The sequence below is a fragment of the Balaenoptera ricei genome, chromosome 5 (assembly GCF_028023285.1).
Source record: "Balaenoptera ricei isolate mBalRic1 chromosome 5, mBalRic1.hap2, whole genome shotgun sequence".
Taxonomy (NCBI): domain Eukaryota; kingdom Metazoa; phylum Chordata; class Mammalia; order Artiodactyla; family Balaenopteridae; genus Balaenoptera; species Balaenoptera ricei.
This window is the reverse complement of record NC_082643.1, coordinates 139,764,940-139,786,003: the sequence shown is the minus strand read 5'-3', so window position 1 is coordinate 139,786,003 and position 21,064 is coordinate 139,764,940. Positions and strand designations below refer to the sequence as shown.

The 21,064-nt window shown below is 45.5% G+C and overlaps 1 protein-coding gene across 2 annotated transcripts in view; it reads left to right on the top strand.

Moving 5' to 3' along the window:
* AFAP1 (actin filament associated protein 1) overlaps positions 1-21,064 on the top strand; it is a 150,858-nt gene that overhangs the window by 114,378 nt on the left and 15,416 nt on the right. The window contains exons 10-13 of one of the 2 annotated variants that reach the window (XM_059923658.1): positions 4,115-4,326; positions 9,147-9,292; positions 16,304-16,421; positions 19,628-19,894. In XM_059923658.1, coding sequence (XP_059779641.1) covers positions 4,115-4,326; positions 9,147-9,292; positions 16,304-16,421; positions 19,628-19,894 — 743 coding nt within the window. The remainder of the gene's footprint in view (positions 1-4,114; positions 4,327-9,146; positions 9,293-16,303; positions 16,422-19,627; positions 19,895-21,064) is intronic. The other variant, XM_059923657.1, reaches the window with a different exon arrangement.

Genomic DNA, 21,064 nt, shown 5'->3' with positions numbered 1-21,064 from the left:
TAAACTACTTTCTTTTCCTTAGAATTGAGGATAAAATCATGAAACATTAAGCTCATTGCCTATTTCATAATTTATGCTCAGTAAATGGTCGCTATTATTATTCATTTGTTCACCTGAAAAAAACCTGAGTGTACCAGACATAGTCAAGCCGACATGAGGGCAATGCCAGAGGAGTGGCATTGATAATATCGATAATAGAAATACAGAAGCTGAGTGAAAGGAGTGGTCCCCAGGTGCTAGGATGGAGGGCTTCCCGAGGCAGGGTAACCTGGGCTAGTTGGAAGGACCTTCTGGTTATTTCTGGGGCCACTTCTGGCTCTAATGGTCTGTGACTTTGTGAAGTTTTCAGCAGTAGGATTTTTGGTGGATGTGCAGGAAAGTTACATGCCTCTCACTTTCTATCGTAATCCACCCGACAAAAGGTCAGGTGACATTTGATCAAGGAGGAGGGACGCGTTCTTGACGTCAGTCACCACGTCAAAGGTGTCTCGGGTTCTTTGGGTGCCCGCTGGAGGGCGCGTGCCTCTGGTGGAAGGGAGGGTTTCGGCGTCACGGAGCGGGGATCAGCTCTCGGCAGCCCCTTTCCTCTCAGCCGATCACAGTCTGAGGCTGGCTAAGATGAGACGAGCAATTCGGTGAAAGTCCTCACAAAAGTGTGACCAGAGCACAGGAGACGCTGCCCTTCCCGTGCTAGAGAAGAAGTCAGGGGACGCGGGCCCCCCTTCGGTCAGGCAGCCCTGCCTGCTCGTCTGCAGCTGCTGGACCAGAGGCGCCAGGTCCCCGCGCAGCTGACCGCGGGGGCGTTCACATCTGTCCCCTCCTCCTGTGGTTGTGTGTGTTTGGTCAGCCTCAGGCCGTCCTCATGAAACTTCACATGCACTTGTCACCAAGCTTTTGCAAGAGGCCTTGGAGTTCTTTCTTTACAATTCGGAGCAAAGATAACCTCAGAACATCAAACCGAGATTCCCAGATGGTTACGATACCGTAACATCTCACCATAACGTGATAGGTGGGAACAGGCAAACACAAAATCAGATGATACTGGAATCGCCTTATTAGCAGGGCGCTGACCTGACCTGGGCGAGCCTGCGAAGGGGCCCGACTGCTCTTTGGCACCACCTGGTGGTGGGTGTCTGCTCAGGCTGATCGTCTCCGGGCTGATGGGATCCTGTGTCGGCAGGGATTCCATCACAGCCTAGCTGTGTCGTGGCGGGGAGAAAGAATATTAGGGGACATGGAACCTGCCCTCTGACTCCAGGGTACTTCGGTGAGCCACCTGCCATGTCCGTGCGTGGTCCCTCTCTCATCCGGGGTCCCTACCCAGAAAGTAGGAATTTCGGCCACCTCTTTGGAGAAGGCGGTGAGCCTGCCAGGGGGGGCCAAATGCCAGATGTGGGCTTGTTTCCGTGGCGTTTGCTGTTTACAGAAACAGGCCTGTTACCCACCGTGATTCTCGTTTTGCTTTTCCCTTTTGGGCAACTGTAACTCATTATGAGGAAGGCGTTAAAATATGGTAATTTCCTTTGAAGTCATGCTCTAACTAAAGTGTGGATCTGTCCAATGTAATCATTCCTTTTGTGACTCACATGTCAAGAAACCCATAGCATTTGGTGAGCCGGTCAGGGAAGAAAACCTGATGAGCGCCTTCCCCTCTTCAGGAGATGCGTCATTCGTGTGGCTGGCCGAGCCATACTCAGAAACTGCGGCCCCCCTGCGCTGGGGACAGGTGCACCCACGTGGTGAATTCTAAGATCCAGAAGTCCTGTGGAAGTTGAGAGGAATCCCCTCACTGTTCCTGAGAAGGCAGATGTGCTTAAATTCCTCAATAAACATTTTGGCATCTCCTTCCCCATTGTGACCCCCGCCGTCTTCTGCAACAAGGACAGGCCCCTACAAGTAGCTGCCGAGGTTTTCCGTGACCAGGTCGCTAGACGTCTCAGGTCTTAGTTCACCGCGCTCCCCGCTTCTCCAGGCCTGAAGGGATCCCCCCACCCCTTAAGGCCCAGGTGAGGACCCGCCCCAGAGCACATGTAAGCCTCCACTCTGCCAGCCCCAGTGGTCACATCCATCAGTGCCCTGGGCCTGAGTGCTTCCTTCTACAAACTGTTCACTCGCCTGTCGACCTTGTGTGCCCAAGAAGACTAAGTTAGTTGAAAGCCATCCCATGCTTCCATTTATTTCTTCTTAATCATATGCCATCCTACTGTCCATAGGCCACGTGTGTCCATTCATGCTCGGAACATACTTACGATGGATCCAGTTGCCAGCTATTTCATAAAAATCCAAAGATGTGGGGCTTCAGCGTGATTAATGACTTATAGACGGAGATATTAAATAGTTCTAATAGCTGTTGCTCAGATGTTCAGCTATTATATTTGACTATATGTTTTAAGTAGAGCTTAAAAAAAAAGAATAAGTTGTATCAGAACTATGTCATTTACAAATAGTATTTCCCAGAATGAAAATAGCAGCTCTTTCTCTTCCATCTTTGACTGTCAAAAGAGCTTCAGGTCGGTCTTCGCTGGGTAGCCGTGAACAGGAAGGAAGAAGATCAGGGTGTGAGCTTCCTCCGTTTCTTTCTGGACTCTGCTTCTCCAGCCTGTCTTCGCCTCCCTCCAATCCCTTCTAATTGTGCAAAATACAAGGAGCTTCAGGTCCCAGGCACTTGAGCTGATAGGCTTGCTTCTCCATTTTCTCTGTAATTTTACAAGTATGGCAACGTGTGTCCCAAACTGAAGTTTTAGTCCCAGGTACCCTTTAGGATTATATTGGCAGAACTGATTTACATTCAGCTGAACGTACATTTAAGTATTATAAGCATTTTCCTAGTGAATTCATTGAGCTATTATGTATAGTAATGTCTGTACGTAAAAGAGAAGGCATCATTCTGGGCCTTCTAACACCCCTATTTGGGGTTTTGTTTTCGTTTGGTTTTTGCCTTTATAGCATTTATCCATTGCTAATAAAGTGTGTAAGGTGTAGAACAGAAAAGAAGCAAAAGGCATCGTCCAAATCCCTTTTGGAAAGACATTTTAAAAAATCAGGATCAGAAAGGATTTTATTTATTATTTATTTTTTGAGCTGCACGTGTGTGCGCACGTGTGTGTGTGTGTGTGTGTGTGTGTGTGTGTGTGTGTGTATGAATCGAAAGAGCAGCTGAATGACTTAAGGAGTCCTTGTTTCCCTTCTTCCTTGTTGACCTGGACTCTATAAGCTGTTCCACTCACTTCCTCGTCTTACTAGCATTATGGACTGGCCAGAAGTCACAGCCACCCTGTGAAATCTGTTTGTCATGCCTTGTTATTTCCAGAAAAATGCACCGTATGTTTGTGACAAGTGAAAACGATCAGTTTCTTGTCTTTGAGGCGATTTCCTTTTTTTAAAAATGAGGACAGTTCTTCTTGTAATTCCATCACATTCCATCCGTAATGCATTGAGGATGTGGTGCAGCCTCAGAGGCATGGATGACGAAATTCCACATGCATCAGACTCAGGCCTTTAGACCTCAGCGGTCAGACAGAGTCCTCCAGTCAGAGGGCACTGAGGAAGGGCATCTCTGGCCTCCAGGCAGGAATCTCATCCCGAGGATTTGCCGTCATTTGCTGGAATACTTCCAGTGGTGGGGAACTTATCACCTCCCACGGCTGCCTGTTTTGTGGAAAGCTTTCATTTTCAGATAGTTTTATTCCTCATGTTAAGCCAAACTCTGCCTGTCTTGTCACTTTTGCCCTGGTGGTGTCATTTGCAGCTACTCGGAATGAACCCGAACCCTTTCCTGGGTGAGGTCCCTTTAGCTATTTGAGGACGGCAGTGTGTCCTCATAGCCCATCTCCTGCCAACCACTGACGGCTCAGTGACCTCTCGTACCCCGGGCAAGCTCCGGGTTCCCGTAGACGGTCCTCGGCACGCGTCACACGGTGCATTCGGGCTCCTGGGTGGCCTGTCCTGTCTCAGCCCCCAGAGCTGATGGAGGTCAGTCATCTCGCAGTGGCGGCTCTCGCTGCTCCCAGGAGCCTGCACTTGCAGACGTGCTGTGTGCGGGGTTCGTTCCGTCTTCGCGGCCTCCTGGGGCGCATCCTTCCTGGGGAGGCTGACCGGCCTGCTCTCGTTGCAGGCTACCTGAACGTGCTCTCCAACAGCCGCTGGCGGGAGCGCTGGTGCCGCGTCAAGGAAAATAAGCTCATCCTCCACAAGGACAGGGCCGACCTGAAGACCCACATCGTCTCCATCCCGCTCCGCGGCTGCGAGGTCATCCCGGGGCTGGACTCCAAACACCCCCTGACGTTCCGGCTACTTCGCAACGGCCAGGAGGTGGCCGTGTTGGAGGTGGGAGCCACGGGGCATTCGCTCGCGGTGGCTTGCCTTCTAGGGTCCGGCCTGGACGCCCCGTCAACTCCTCACACCCGGCTGATGGCAGCTTTGGTTCTGTCCCGTCCCACGTGTCCTGCTTTTCTTCTCCGAGGGGCCCCAGCCGTGTGGACGGCACAGCCAGTTCTCTGCACGGTGTCCACGGTAGACTGCCTGCCAGGTCACCTCCTTGTCTGATACCCTCTCTGTTCGTGTTTGTGTGGAAGTTCAGTACACAATTCCAGGCAGTAGATTGCTTTCTAAGAGTGGCCACAAAACAACTTGTTTTAAAATTTCCAGTAAAACTTCTCCCCTAACCGTGGTCTGCCTCTGAATTGGTGGCATTTCCTTCAAGCTGTCCTTTGGAATGTTCTGGGCTTCTTCACAGATGGAGCAGGTGTTTTCTGACTACCAGTTGCCTATCGACAGTGGCCAGAGAGCCAGATTACAAAAGAACAAAAAGAACACCTTTGGTTTTTAAGAACCATTGGCTTTGCATGCATTTTATCGTTTGGCTGCTTTTTCAGACCTCCTTATTCACGAAAGCAGAGAAAGGCAATTAAAACTAATTTCTTAGCTACACACTTAAAACTTTCGTTTTTGAAATTTAAAATTTTTTGTTTATCATCTATTATTAATTTATTTCTACCCAATATTAATTCAGACCTTTTTTCCTTTGTCTTTTTTTTTTTCACTTAGCATTATCATGATTAAGATACAAAGACACACACATGTATATCCGTGCATACACAAATATCAGAGTGTAGAATTTCCGGAGTACATGTAAGTATATTTATGCTATACAGTTGATAGAAATGAGGATATTTTGGGTTTGGTGGCATTGCTGATATGTGTTCTAAATTAATCAGATGCAGAGCATAATCTAAATGACTGCAGTGTTACTGACCAGTGAAGGAAAGGGCACGGGCTTATGACCAAGATCAGAGGGGCCCCAATAGCCAACCTGGAAGGTCTTGGTAGGAGTTAGGAGTTAGTTTCAGAGACTGCTTTTTTTTGATGGGGACAAAAAAGAGATTAAGAACATAGTTCTTTCTCACACACAGCTCCTTGCCCGATGGTTTGGATGGTTTGAGATAACAGGTCGAAGGACCGAGCCTGCCCTAGTGGCTGACTTCCCAGAAGGGAGGCCAGGCCTGACTGGAATCAGGGTATCTGGGCCCCAGTCCTAGTTCTGTTGCAGACTTTGATCACAACCCAATCTGTTTTTCTCTCTCGGCTTCTTTATTTGTCTGTAAAACAGAGCACTGGGCTAGAGTCGGTGTGCTTTGTAAGCATTTATGAGGGCTGAAAGCTATAGGGTGGATGAGAGAGGAAAAAAAGCCAAAAACGTAAATGAGGAAACTGTACTCTTGATGCAAACAGCTCAGGTGTCACGTGAGAGCTCTGGCAGCAGATCTGAGAGAGGCTGCGAGGACAGGAAGACACACGCTGTGGGTTGGCACACGCTAGATTCGGGGGTGAAAAGTGAGACGTTGGCCTGGACACCGGGTGGTGACGGGAGCCCCCGTGGGGAGGGGCAGGGGCAGGGCGGAGCTGGGTGAGAAGGACCCTGTCCTGTCTTTGCTCCCAGCCCTGTAGGTGCAGCCTCATGTCCCCCAAAAATGGTGGTTGTGTTTCATTGCCTTTCCCTATTCCAGTTATTGAATCAAATGCACACACACACACACACACGTAACCACACTCAGCGTTCCAACATAAGCAAAGAGTTTGCCTGAATCAGTTAGGAAATGCAGTGATCCGACCAGTAAAGTTGTATTCTGTACTTTTTCTAAGACCGTTTTATCTTAACTTTTGAGATAATTTCAGAATTACAGAAAAGTTGTGAAATTAGTACAAATAATTCCATATACCCTTCACCCATATTCCTCCAATACTAACATTTTACCATGTTTGATATCTCTTGCATGGTCTTTTCCCCTCTCTCTCCCTCTCTCTCTTTCTCTCTCTCTGTCTCTGTGTAAATTTTTTCAGAACCTTTTACGGACGTGTTGCCCCTTTATCCCTAAACACTTCAGTGTGAATTTGCTCAAAATGAGGGTATTTCTTTACTAAAACCACTGTATAATTATCAAAATCAGGAAATTCACACTCATGCAATACAATTATCTGACTTACAGATTTTAATCAGATTTTCTCAGTTATCCCAATAATGTCCCTTGTCAGCAGAAGGAAACCCCAGGTGGTGTGTTTCATTCAGCTGCAGTCTCTTTGGCTTTCTCCGTCTGGTTTCATGACATTGATACTTGGGACGGGTACAGGCCATTACTGTGTAGACGGTCCCTCAGTTTGGGCATATCTGCCATTTTTCCTTGAAATTCGAATCTGGGGTAGGCATGCTTGGTAGGGGCACGTGGAAGCAGTGGTGTGTTTGTCACTGCATCACTTAAGCAGGTACGCCCGTCAGTTTGTCCCACGACTGTTGACGTTAACTTTGATCTCGCAGGTGGGATGTCTGCACGGCTTCCCCACTGCAAAGTTACTGTGTTTCCCGATTGTCTTTAATAAGCTTCATGCGGGAAGATTCTTTGAGACTCCTTCAATATCCTGTCACTCACAATTTCACCCACTAATTCTTAGCGTCCATGAATGACTCTTGCCTGATACAAGAGTTATTAAAATGACAGCTGCTAAATGGGGACTTTCTAATTCCATTATTCCTTCCATTATTCCTTATTAGTTAGTATCTACTTTAAGGAAGATTTCCCTTTCTCTCAATTAATTATTCATTCATTTATATATATGTATGTATATCAGCAGGGGTTCATAGGTTATTGTTTTAATCAGTGATTATAATCCTTTATTGTCATGATTTATCCTGGTCAAATGAACAGAGTTGGTCAGCAGAAAGCCCTTTGAGCCATGTGGCCTTTGCTATGTCCCTGTAATAAAGGGACACAGTCCGTGGTCCCCTTCATTCTTTGAGCTCTTTCCTCATGTTATGATGCAACAAGATGTTCCAGGCTCATCTTGTACTTTTCTCTGCCCCAGGCCTCTTGGAATCAGCCATGTTCCGAAGAGCTCTTAGTGAACAACTCCTAGTGGATAATGGTATTTAGAAACCAGGATCTGGGTAGAAGGTGTGCTCAGAGCTACTGGGGTGTCATTGCGCCTAGGCCTTTTCAGTAGTCATAGGAAATTGTGTGTATGTGTATGTTTGTATATACATATATTCAGGCATGTTTCTGTGTTATACATTTTACACACACGTATATGCATATATACATGTATACACCTGCATGTATACCTATTTATATACTAAAAGCCACAAGATCGTAACTAATACTTCTAATTTTAGTCCAACACCACAGAGTTATTATTTTTTAAAAGTCTACGAGGAAATTTCTTAAACAATGAAGAAAACAGTTAACAGTGTAATGGTATCAACCACATCTTAGATATTATGTTAACATACTTTTAAAAATGCTTAGATGAAATAGTTATAGATACATGGATATAGATTCAGTCGTAGATACATTCTTGACATAGATTTCGTTTGGGAGAGGACAAAAGACCAGTGAAGAGAACATATTTGTGATTTTTTTATTATCCAAGCACTCAAATCAATTCATTTCAATTTAGCAAACACTGATCACATTCTTACTCTCCGTAAGGCATGTAACTGGAATCCATTCACTTTGTCCATGGCCGCATATGATACTGTTGCTTGTACAGTATCAGTAGCCAATTCTGTCAGCACACAAAAAACAACTGCTTCCTCGTCAATGGCTCTTCCTCCCGAGAGCTTTTTGTGCCTGCCATGGGGTATATATGATTGCTTGTATTCTGATCAGTGTTCAACTCATCAAGGTTATAATGATGAAACCCAGTTTTCTTTAAGTCTTGAGGCTAAACTTACAGATCTTTCTTTATGTAAAAAATTTGTAATTTTTGCAAAAAGCTAAATATTTATTTTTTCTTTGACATTCAGTTAACTCACACATTTGATAGCTCAGTTTCCCCTAAACTTTAAATATGACTTACATAGTTGATTAGCCAATAGTATTTAGACATTTGAAATACCATTATGAATGTAATGTAATTAATTTTCTAAATCACATAAGAAGGACGGCTTAAAATTTTAATGAACCAAATCTTAAAGATATATTTCAGACTTGCAAATTAGGCAGATGACATCCGGGGAGCATTTCAAACATCTTAAAAAATAACATGCACAAAGCAGCCCAACGATTATAAACATTACACCTATATAAATACAACTAATATGAAAGTGAAAGTAGGTTAATTTTCTGTACCATCTAATCAGGGAAATAAAATTGCCATTTCAGGCCCATTTAGGAGACCACAGCAAGGGCTACTGGCCACCAGAGTTGGTGACCTACAGGGGCCGTGGCCTGGTGCGGTTTCCAGGTTAAGCAGCTGTGGTTGGAGGGGCTCCTGCTCCCCAGATTTTGTTGCCAAATTAAGGAGCCTTTCTAAACAGCTTCTTTTAGCTGAGATTTAAATAATCCCATTAATTTCCATGTCTTCCACCCTAGTGCCTTTCCCCAAAATAATTGGGAGGCATCTTAGGACCTCGGGTTTTTATTTCCTTGGGAATAACCGTTGTGCAACTTCCGCATTAAGGCTTGGAGTAAACGCGGTGTTAATCCCGTGGCTCAGGCAGTGGCTGCCTCCTTGTTGTCGTCTACATCCTCAGGTGCTTCGTGTTCCACCGCCTTTCCTGTTAGGTTGTCTCTTTTTTGACATTTTAATGAAAATGTTAAAGCTCTTTACTGTTACTTAAGTAAAATGCACTTCTCCCCCCTTCACCTCAACAGGCATCTTCTTCTGAAGACATGGGCAGGTGGATTGGGATTTTGCTGGCTGAGACGGGGTCCTCCACAGACCCTGGGGCACTGCACTACGACTACATAGACGTGGAGATGTCGGCGAATGTCATTCAGACGGCCAAGCAGACCTTCTGGTAAGATCCACTGCCGTGCGAAACGGCACTGAAATTGAACAACTTTATTTTTTCCCTAATTTTCTTTTCCTTTTATGTACGTGTATAGCCTTCAAGGGAGGGAAAAAAAAAACAGCTGAAGACTCTCCTTTTTGTATAATATTAACCCAAATTTTGCTGAAATGTTTGTCATTTCAACCATCTGTGTTTTCTATTAGGACAGGGGTTGGCAAACTTTTTCTGCGAAAGGCAAGATAGTAATATTTTTGGCTTGGTGGACCCAATGTTCCCTGTTAAAACTACTCAGCTCTGCCACGGCAGTCACATACGTAAATGAATGGACATGGCTGTGTGCCAATAAAACTTTATTTGCAGACACAGGCAGTGGGCCAGATTTGACCCATGGGCTGTAGTTTGCTGACCCCTGTATTAGGGGAACAGTTCTATAAAGCATAAATAATTCGACATATTGCTGTAGTGACGACTGAGTTTTCAAAGCCATCAATCATATACTTTTAAAACTTAAATGTGATTTTTTTTTTTTAAAAGTGCTGTTATGTACAAAAACATTCTTTTAAACCATGAATATTTCCTTAACATAATGATGGCAAAGAAAATTATAGCAGCAGTTCTCAAAGTATGGTCCACAGACCCCTGGGGGTATTCAAGACCCTTTCAGGCAGTCCCAAAGATCAAAACTATTCTCATAATAATGCTAAGAAATTATTTTTCTTCTTCGCTGTAGTGACATTTGCATCGATGGTGCAAAAGCAACAGCAGGGTGTGGGGGGGTAGATTGGCAGGTGTTAGGACCATCAGTGGTCACTCCGCACTGTGCTGTGACCATTGCATTGCCACTGCCACTCGCTTGTAGCAAAAGGAAATGCTGTGTTCACTTAAGATGTCCGTGATGGGGACTTCCCTGGCGGTCCGGTGGTTAAGACTCCACGCTTTCACTGCACGGGGTACGGGTTTGATCCCTGGCCAGGAAACTAAGATCCCGCAAGCCGTGCAGCGCGGCCAGAAGGAAAAAAAAAAAAAAAGATGTCTGTAATGAAGCAGTACAATTATTACTTTTTCTGTGAAGGGCCAGATAGTAGATATTTTTATTAAATCTCTTGAGTACGTGTCTTTTTAACATGTACATAGTGGGCAGGACACACAAAGCACTTACATTGACTGGACTGTCATGTTGTCTTGAGGAAATGCTCTTGTAAGACTGAGTTGCTAACTCAACTAGCTGCTCCCTAATCCCACCACCATTTTTTCACTTTTACTTGAAAGAACAATTAACAGGTGAACTGTGGTTATTCAGACGTAGGTATTTGCAGACACTTTTTCAGAAATGAACCGAGTGAGCCTCTCACCTCGAGGTTGGCAGTGTTTGTTGCCTGCAATGGAGTTGAGCTTGCACTCAGAAATGAGAATTTGGGGAGATTTGTATCTGCCACTGTGAGCTGACAGCTTCCCAGTACTCAGACTTTTCTGATAAGATTGGTGGTGATATTGAGTGTGGTTTTTTTGATATAGTATAGTGAAGTGTGTGCATTTGACAGGTACGCATAAGTCATGCACAGGTAAAAGGTCCATCCCATGAGCAAGAGAAACTAACGGGTTTTCATGTAAAAGAGGACTAAAAGTTCATTGATACAGTTTGAGATTCTACATGGCAATTAATCATTAAGAAATTACCACTTGTTGAGTTTTGGTGTAGCATCAAAGAATATCTACCATGACCTGGAAAAGCTATTAAAATACACCTCCCTTTTACAACTGGATATCTGCGGGAGGCTAGATTTTCTTCATGTGCTTCAACCAAAACAACTTGTTGCAACCGGTTGAATGTTGAAGCACGTGTGAGAATCCAGCTGTCTTCTCTTAAGCCAAACATTGAATAGATTTACAAACATGTATAACTACCACTTTTCTCACTCACTTTTTTTTATTTTGGAAAATATAGTTCATTTTTATAGAAGTATGTTTAAATATGGTGGATTTATTCCCATTATTTTTAAATGAATAAAAATGAATACATTTCTGAGTTTCAATTTCAAATACAGTCAACACTGATCGCCAACACCCACATAAACCAAAGCTCTTTGGGAGTCTTCAGTAACTTCGAAGGATGTAAAGACTAAAACACTTGAGGATTGCTGGTTTGTAGGAACGGATCTGTGAAATTAAGAAGTGTCTGGTTCCTATTTCATGCTGTCCACTGTCTAAAGCAGGGGGTTGGTCATACTTTTCTGTGAAGGGCAAGATGGTGAACATCTTCAGCTTTGCAGACCACATGTTCCCCACTGTGACGACTCCTCTCTGTCGCCACGTTCAGCTCCGCGTGGCCGGGCAAAAGCAGCAGGACAGTCCTGAAACCAGCAGACGTGGCCATGCTCGTCAGGAGTTTGCTGATTCTTGGTGTAAAGCGGTGCCCGTGGGATTGCGAGGGGACACACTGGGCCAGGAGGAAGGAAATCGGGTTCTGGTCCTGCTGCAGTAGTTACTAAATGGAAAGTCTGGGCAAGTCATTCCTAACCTGTTAGTGTTCCAACTTCCTTGTGTAGAAAACAGAGAGTTTAGGCGACATGATGTCTGAAACGTCTAGCTCCCATGGCTCTGATCCCTTGATGCCCACTTCTGTTTCCCTCATCCTTAGAGAGTCTGGATTGGGGCCAAGGAGAGGCAGATTAAAACAGAGCAGGTGATGGAGTTACATAATCAGCAGGTGATGATAAACATTCTATCAACTTCCTGCCCTTTGAGTAGGAAGAAGATAAACTCAAATGTTTACGCTGTTATTTGCCTGCTTCATAAGAACAGCGCCATCTAGTTTTTCCACCCAAGTGGTGTTTATGGGAGATTGGAGCAGTCTTCCTTTGTATCTTGAATGGGGTTGTAGAATGAATGTTTATTTAATGATTGCTTGGGACATTCTGGGGCTGAGTAAAATGAAGATAACGTTTGCGCATATTAGGAGTCAAGCCACCATGTTACACCCAATTAAGGTAAATAGCCTTGACAAAATGAATTAATCTTGTACAACTTAGCCGGGAAATCTCCAGTAATGCTGGAGGATTTCTGAAGTGCAAACTACTTATTCTCACTACTGTTCTTTTGTGTGAAAACCAGGGTGACATAGTCAAGTGCTGACTGTTCATCCTCGTTATTTTTTCCGTAATAACATTCTATCTAATCAGCAAGGTGTAGGTAAATTACAATGAAACTCCTAATCGTGCAGTAAATAAAGCACATTTAAAGTAGCTTTTTAAGAAATGTAATATCCTTAAGTCCAGTTTTGCAAAGTCTACACACCTAGAGTGACATAAAAGAAAGGAGCTTATGGTTGTTAACCGTACTATTTTGGACCTTATTAGTTTCCAAAAAGCCTCTCCTAAGTCCATATGTAACTTCAGCAATAATAAGCAAACTGATAACCACATTAAAGGGAAACCCTGACTAAAAATGTTTCCCCTAGAACACAAATGAGTGTGGAATATTCACCTAAACCAAATGTGGGAAGGTCACATTTTCGAAAAAGGAATGTAGATTGCATTTCTGAAAACTGATTTATTAAAAATATGCATGTAATGCGTTTGTGGCTGCAGGAGTCTTTGCTACCCCATTAAAACCTTTATAAGAAAAACCTTTATAGGAGAAGTCACTTAGCAATAAAGTTTATTTTTATTTATTAGTTTTCTGCCAAACCTTCTGTAAAAATTGAGAGAAGAGATTTAACAAGGAAACAGCGTTCAAAATATAAAATATGGTAGCTTGCCAATGTGATAAATAATCTGAGGTTAAATTAATTTTTGCCTTTATGTAAATTGGCAGCCAGTTAATGAATCTTCTCAGGGTTATTAGTGGAATTTTTTGTACATTGGATTATGTCTGAGGGAGAAAGGTCAATGGTGTGTTTTGGGAAGAGGACAGTAAAAGAAATAATAGTCATGTAAAGTCTCCCAGAAAAAGTGGTTTATTTAAGAGTACTAATAATAGTAAACATTTGAAACATACTTTCCTGTGGCCTATTTTTAAATGAGATGTATATAGATGATATGATACAGGGCAAATGTTCTGAAATTTTCTTCTGGAACTCTTTTCAAGTCATGCTGGGTTGGAGCCCCATAAGAAAGCTGTGACAACATTGATGGTGATAAAAGTGGTAGATCAGTGTGGACACAGAGAGGGGAGCAGGCAAACGGACAGGAAGCTTTCACCTTGAGTCACCCTCTCATCTGAATCCCTGGGAGGTTTTATTCTAAAATATATTTCCTGAAAACATGAATGAACCTTGAAGGTATTAACGCTAAGTGAAATAAGCCAGACACAAGGGGACACATACTGGATGATCCACTTAGGCGAGGTACCAGAGTAGGCAAATCCATAGAGGCAGGAAGTGGGGTGCTGGGTGCTGGGTGCCAGCGCTGGCGGTGGGGGAGACAGTGTTTCAGCTTTTTGGGAAGATGGCAAGTTTTGGAGATGGGTGGTGGTGATGGCTGTACAACAGTGTGAATGTACTTAGCGCCCCAGACCTGTACACTTAAAAGTGGTTAAGATGGTAGGGACTTCCGTGGTGGTCCAGTGGCTAAGACTCTGCTCTCCCAATGCGGGGCGCCGGGGTTCGATCCCTGGTCGGGGAACTAGATCCCATGTGCCGCAACTAAGACCCGGTGCAGCCAGATAAATAAATAAATAAATAAATATTTAAAGAAACGTTAAGATGGTGACATTCCTGTCATGTATATTTGACCTATACTTTTTTTTTTTTCTGTCTTATGTTTTTGGTTTAACGAGTGGCATATGGTCTCTTATCTCATTTCCACTTTCCTATTTGGCTAAACATCCTATTGTAGGAAGAGTGCCAGGCCAGAAGGTGAGGGGCCTCTTACTCGGTCTTGGATCCACTCGCTGTTTCGGGCCCAGAGACTTGTTCTGGGGGCCCAGGTCCCTCTCTGTGAGACGAGGGGCAGCCTAGCTGGTGGCCGAGGTCTCTTCCAGCTGGGACAGGACATCCTGTGTGTCTGTGACCTCCCCTTACGTTCCGTGGGTCAGAAGCAGCCTGCTGGTGTCCATTCCAAGTGAGTGAGCCTCTGTTCTGCCCCCTCATGGTCCACGCTCCTTCCTGGCATCTGTGTCCCAGTGTGAGTGCCAGGCTGGGCGCCAGAAACCAGAGACACAGATCAGGCAGGAGACAGTCCCTGGGCAGGGGGTCCGTCTGCCAGGATGTGGCACAGATCCGGGTATCAGTGCCCACGGGCAGTGGAGCGTCCTGGGACCACAGGCATGGGGAGGGCGTGGTCATCCCATGTCCTGCCTCTCACATGACCAAACCCTCACCCCCAAAATACCCTCAAACGGGATGTTTAAACCAGAAAACTTCCAATATGTATCTAAAAACAAGGAGAATCTTTCTTGTATTCTTTCTTTTCTATACGTTTTCTTTTCCTAAATATATGTTAATATATTTTAAGTATAGAATAATGATATACGTTTTTGTATCAGAAAAAAGCAAGAAGAGTTATTTTGTAAATTAAAGAGAATACCGTGTCCAGGGTGGGACTCGCCGTGTGTGCTGTGTTGTCCCAGCAGAGGGACACCTGAGCCGCCTTCCTGCAGCCGGGGCTGGGTGAGTGGAAACTGCAGCTTGAGCCGGGGGTGGGGCTGACCCTTCACAGCCCCTTCCTCTCACCCTCTTCAAAACCAGAAATCCCAGTGTCGTTTTGTTGCAAGACCTCTTGTCAGAGAGGCAGTTCTCACCTCCCCTCTTACTGCCCTCACTTTTTCTCATTTGCTCTCTTTTTTATTCATCTAGTTACCATAGAAATGTAAGATCCCAAGAAGAAGCAAAATTGGAAAAAAAAAAAAAAAAACTATTTTTTTCATTTCAGGCTGTTTTAGTTTTCCCAGTTAGGAGAAAGATGTTATCTAGATGTTGAGGTTTTTCGCTTATAACATCATGAGCAAACCATTCATGCATTCCTTCCTTCATTCATTCCCGTGTTCATTCATTCGTGCAGCTCGTACTTGCCAAGCACCTTTTGTGTGCTGGATGAACAGAATTGGCAAAGGCCGTGTCCTCCTGAAGCTCATGTTCCGGTGAGGAAAGCCAGACAGCAGACACACGATTGTGCAACACGTTAGGTGGTGATTAGTGGTAGGAAGGAGTACAGGGGACAGGACAGGGACGCAGAGGTGGGAGGTTGTGGTGACCGGGAAGTTCCCACCGAGACTGAAAGAAGGAGGGGTCTCAGAGAAGCGCTGTGGGCAGAGGGGGTGCCCTTGGCCAGCGAGCGAGAGCTACCAGGAGCCTGGGGTGAAGGCAGCGGACACGGCGCTCGGAGCCTCGCAGGCCATGCAGCACTGGATTTTTCTCGGAGCCACCGGGGCTTTGAGCAGAGCCGTGACACGCGGGACGGAGGTGGCCACTGTCAGAGGCTCCCAGAAGTTCAGGGCCGTGCAGGGCAGAGGGGGAGGTGGGTAGTGACGCTGAACGAACACTGAGAACTCAAGAAATGCCGTGGGACAGACGTTCTAAAACGCTTACAGAACAGGTCCGTGGACTTTTCCTGAAAAAAGCCAGAGAGCAAATATTGATACTTCAGTTTTGCAGGCCAGATGGTCTCTGCCTTTGAGAATTAACAAGCTCATGAAAGAGGCATGTGAAAATAAAAGCAGCCACAGACGATTCGTCAACGAAGAGTCCAGGTAAAGAAAGGTGTTCCAGTAAAGCTTTGGTGACAGAAACAGGCTGCTAATACAAATGGTGGTTATTTGCTGAGTGCCGGGTGTTTGCGGGCCTTGCTCGGGGAGCCCGGCCGGGTCATCATGGGTCTGGGCCGCAGTCCTCCGGGCGGGTGGTGTCCTGTCCTGCAGGTGAGGAGTCTGGCCCATGGCTGTAGGAACACCCGACTCTGCCTGGGTCCTGTGCTAACACTTCTGTACCCTGCGGCCTCAGACAGAGCCCGAACATCCATCAGAGCTCCTGGAAGCCTTGGTGATCAATTGGAGGGTTGTAACTCGTTTCCTCTCTTTCAGTTTCATGAACAGGCGCGTTCTGTCCACTAACCCGTATGTAGGGGGCACCGCCAACGGCTACGCACACCCCAGCGGGACGGCGCTGCACTACGACGACGTCCCCTGCATCAGCGGCTCGGTGAGTGCGCCGCGTGCAGAACGAGGTCAGCTGTGCGGGAAGGCGGGGGTCTGCGGATCTCTGTGACTTACACCCCTGCTTTCTGTCCAAACGAGAGAAAGCTTTCTTACGCTCTGAGGCAAGATGAAAACTCCACCCCATCTCTCTCCTTTTTGACACCCTGTTCATCTTAATCCGCATCCGAACACGCAGGTAATCGGACACCAGTAGACAGTTTGTCATTCCTGTCAGTGCCATTAAACACCGTCAGAAATCACCATCAGAAAGGAGACGCCGCAGAGTAACGACCGTACTGCCAGCTCCAGACACGGTCCCGCATCCTCCGGGTGGGGTGCGCTTGTAGCTGGGGCCCCCATCTGGTGGAGAAGGAGGGGAGCGGGAAGGAGGAGCCAGCCCGCCTGGCAGGGTGCGTTCAAGCGCAGATTAACGTGAAAGGGGCTCACGTTAGGACGTGGGTGTCGGGGCGCGGGCCCACATTGAAATCCCGTCCCAGCTGCAAAGCCCATGGGATGGCGTCCCCTCTGAGTCCGGAGTGGTCTGGGGTGGCTGGGGCATGGGTCCTGTCCCACAGCAAGAACACGTTAGGCCCTGTCGGTCCCCTCCTTGCCCCTCCGCGGTCCCACCACCACCTTCGCCTCGGGGTCTGCAGGGCTGGAGGGGCTCTGGTGCCCACTGTGGCCGTAGCCGTCCGCCCTGCAGAGAGTCTTGTGGAAGCCCACACTCGGGGAAAGCCCGCGGTGGCCCGACAGGAGCCGGTCCCAGTCCGGTCTCTGTGCCCCTGCGTCCTGGCCGCTGTGCCCTTTCCAAGGGGGCCCGGCTCTCAGCCTCTGCTTGCTGGTCTTGGTGGAACCTGCCCTCACCGTAGACCTGACTGCCACCTCATCCTCGTAGGACACTCTGAGCCTTGATCTCAGCGCAAGCTTTTTTGGAAAGATAAAACACGCAAACCTGTCTCTGAATCTTCCCGCCCGAAGGCCCCCTCGTGTACCTTTCCCCAGAGGGGTTTCTCCCCATGCACGTGGTTTAGAGAAACCATGGACCTACACAAACGCTGGTCTAGTTCCCCCATCCCTTCATTCCCGTTAATACTACACAGGTTCAGGCACCCCCAGGAATGAGCTTTCTTTAGGTCACGCACAGCTTAAGCTGGTTTAGAAATGAAAAGCTGCCCTTCTCCAAGGCTCTGCACTTAGGAGTTGTTTCTGCGTATATATCGCTGGGCGGGCGACATAGGAGATTAAGACAGAACGTCCAGTGCCCAGTGTTTGTGGCTCACTTGCTTGTTAAGGGCTTCCTTGACGTTCAGGCCTCTCTTTAAACTGTTGTTCTTCTTGCTGGGCTCTGTGACCGAGCCCTTTGTTTTGCGAGAGCCTGAACTTCTCAGTTTTATAAGGTTCATACTTTTGAGCCAATACCTGACATTTTAGCAATGTTTCAACTTCAGTAATTCTTACCCATTCAACGTTCCCCCTGAGGCCTAGATGAAAGTGAATCTCAAAAAGGGTCTTCTGACAAGCACACACACACTTTTAATCTAGAAGTTCTCTGGAGTTTGTTTTCTAAGTCTTCCATGTGACTTAATCCTTCGGTATTTTAGGAAAATGATGGTCTGGTCTAGACCATTTTAATAACCCTGGACAAATATATGCGAGGTTGCCATTATGAAACTCACATCCACGTTTATCTACATGTACCAGTATTTTTAGGTTGTAGATGGGTCCCCGGCATCACAAAAATAGACACACTGAAGTGATTGCAAAGGAATGAAAAACACTCTTACTGTGAAATTTTAAACCTTTTCTATTTTTATAACAAAAGGCTGTAATTATATCCTGGCAGAAAGGAACTCTGCAAGAAGGATATAAAAATAGAGTCAGATAAGTATATGAATTAATATTTTCTCTTTTTTAAAAAAAATGAAAGCAATTCCTTTAAAACTTAAAAGAATCTGGCTGTGGTTGTAAGTTTGGGTTTTAATTTATACTTTAATGTCCATGTTCTAAAGTGGCTTGTAGCTATTTTAATCCTTTGTAAAAAGGTTTTCCTCTAAAGTAATGCCATTCTATCATTTATAGTTTGAAACATCCTATTTTCTATGATTATTCGATTTCTTTCTTTTAACAGCCTGTGTTTTTGGTTACTGCACTTTCTTCAGGCATAACCAAGTGTGGAACAGGGGTGGTGCTGACAGTTGCCCATAGAACTTAAATCCCCGATGCCCACATAGCAGGCTTGGAAGGGTCCAGAGGTGTTCTGGCATCGAGCCCCTCATGCTATCCTGGAGTAGCCTGAGGTTCAGACCCCAAGCAGTGTGTAGTTATGAGCACAGCCCTAATCCAGCTCTGCCTCTTACAGCTGTGCGACCTCTCTGCCTCAGTTTCCCCCTACTTCATAAGATTCCTATGGGAATTATGTGAGTCGTTTTTACTGTGAAATAAGAAAAGGTGCTTTGGGGACTTCCCTGGTGGTCCAGTGGTTAAGAATCCGCCTTCCAATGCAGGGGATGCGGGTTTGATCCCTGGTCGGGGAACTAAGGTCCCACGTGCCACAGGGCAACTAAGCCCGCGTGCTGCAACTACTGAGCCCACATGTCACAACTAGAGAGCCCGTGTGCCGCAACTAGAGAGAAGCCTACGTGCCGCAATGAAGAGCCTGTGTGCCACAACTAAGACCCAACGCAGCCAAAAAAATAATAATAGTAATAAAATACAGATAATATCTGTCAGTATTTAAAAAAAAAAAAAGAGATAAAGTGCTTTGCTGGGATCTTAACATGTTTTCTCAGTAGAATCAGAGCCCCCGGTCTCTGGACGGACCCCAGTCCAGCATCCCTTTCGTCACATCCCATTGCTTCAGCTTTCTGGGTCAGGAGGACTTCCGAAATCCAGTTCTTTAAAGAAGTGTCAAATATATATATATATATATATATATATATATATATATATATTTTTTTTTTTTTTTTTTGCCTGCTTTAACAAACAAAACAAAAAAAACTATCGTTAACCAATGGCCCTGGGAACGACTTAAGGAAAAAAGAATCCTTAAGTCCCCAAAGGTAGAAAAGTTCTTCTGAATCAGTCCACCTAGTTGAGTGTGTGTGTTTTATTGGGGGTACGTGCACGTGTTTTGGGGTGCTTGCTGATAACATCTCAATGTGCTTTGCTTCCTGTGGCCGAGGTTCTAACGACGTGCTGTGTGTGTTACAGTGGGGACCCGACGGTGGCTTTCCCGCTCCCCGTGGCCGAGGCCTGGGAGAAGAGGCGCTCTATGATAACGCGGTCCTGTACGATAACTTGCCGTCTCCGAAAATCTTTGCTCGCTACCCTCCTGCTGACAGGAAGGCCGCTAGGCCACCTCCTGACAAGCTGTCCTGTAACCACTACAAACACCCTGCCTCTTCCGGTCCGCCGTCCTCCCCGTCTGTCACTAACACCTCTTCTCTGGGGAGGGCATCTCTCGGGCTCAGCTCACAGGTACAGCACCTCCTTCTGTCTTCTAGAATCGCCTTAAGTCACGGCCCTCCCTCAGGGCTTTGCAGTGAGAGCTCTCGCCACCAGCTTGTGGTCAGTGAGCCCCATCAAGGGTAAAAGCGCAGTTTTTTCCCTCAACTAGAATGTAATCTGCAAATACACAGCGTTTGGCCACCCAGGAACAGATTAAATACAGTAAGTCCCCTACATACGAACCTTCAAGTTGTGAACTTTTCAAAGATGCGAACATGCCCCTGTACGCCAGCTGTTGTACTGGGCTACTGTACTTTTCAAGGTACTGTACTGTAAGATGAAAAATGTTTTCTTTATTTTTCGTGGTTTTTTTTTTTTGTGTTATTTGTGCGATTATAAACCTATTCTATAAACCTATACAGGTATTACTAACCTATTATATAAACCTATACAAGTATTATAAACCTATTACAGTACAGTACTATATAGCCGATGGTGTTAGTTGCGTCCGCAGACTAACTTTACAAACAGACTGGACTTACGAACACGCTCTTGGAACAGAACTCATTCGTATGTAGGGGACTTACTGTACACCTAACTAGTTCATGGTTTACGTTCTGTATTTCTTTGCCTGTGCCTGGCTCTCTTTCCATTCTTGGGAAGTTCCCCAGTGAATTTTGTGAATTACGGCAATTAAAGGCAAAGATGTTAAAGAGGGCAGGGACAGTGGGACAGTAAAAGTCTTCAGAAGATTTTTGAGCTGCAAGTTCCTTTCCTGTGTTTCCATAACACGTAAGTGAGGAATGGTGGGCTTCATGTGGCAATTGCTTTTCAATCTTTAAACATTAAATAGGTTATTCCGAGACCTACAGTATTTTCCCATAATGTACTCCCTAAAAGTGTACTCCCTAAAACCAAGTAGATAATAAGGATTTCGGATTATAATTGAATGGTCAAGTAACCTTGATACTGAACTATTGTCCATCTCACACACCTCGTATTTGTGGCAAACGGTAACATTTCAGTGTAAATATAATTTTGTGTTTTCATGCATGTCAGCCTAAGATTTTTTTATGCTTTGAGTAAAGATCTAAGCACCACATGGAAGAATATTCTACAAACATAAAGCAGAGGGGCACATTTTTAATTTTTTTCTTTTCCTTCCATTTTTGGAGTAATCTTAAGAAAACGATGAATGCC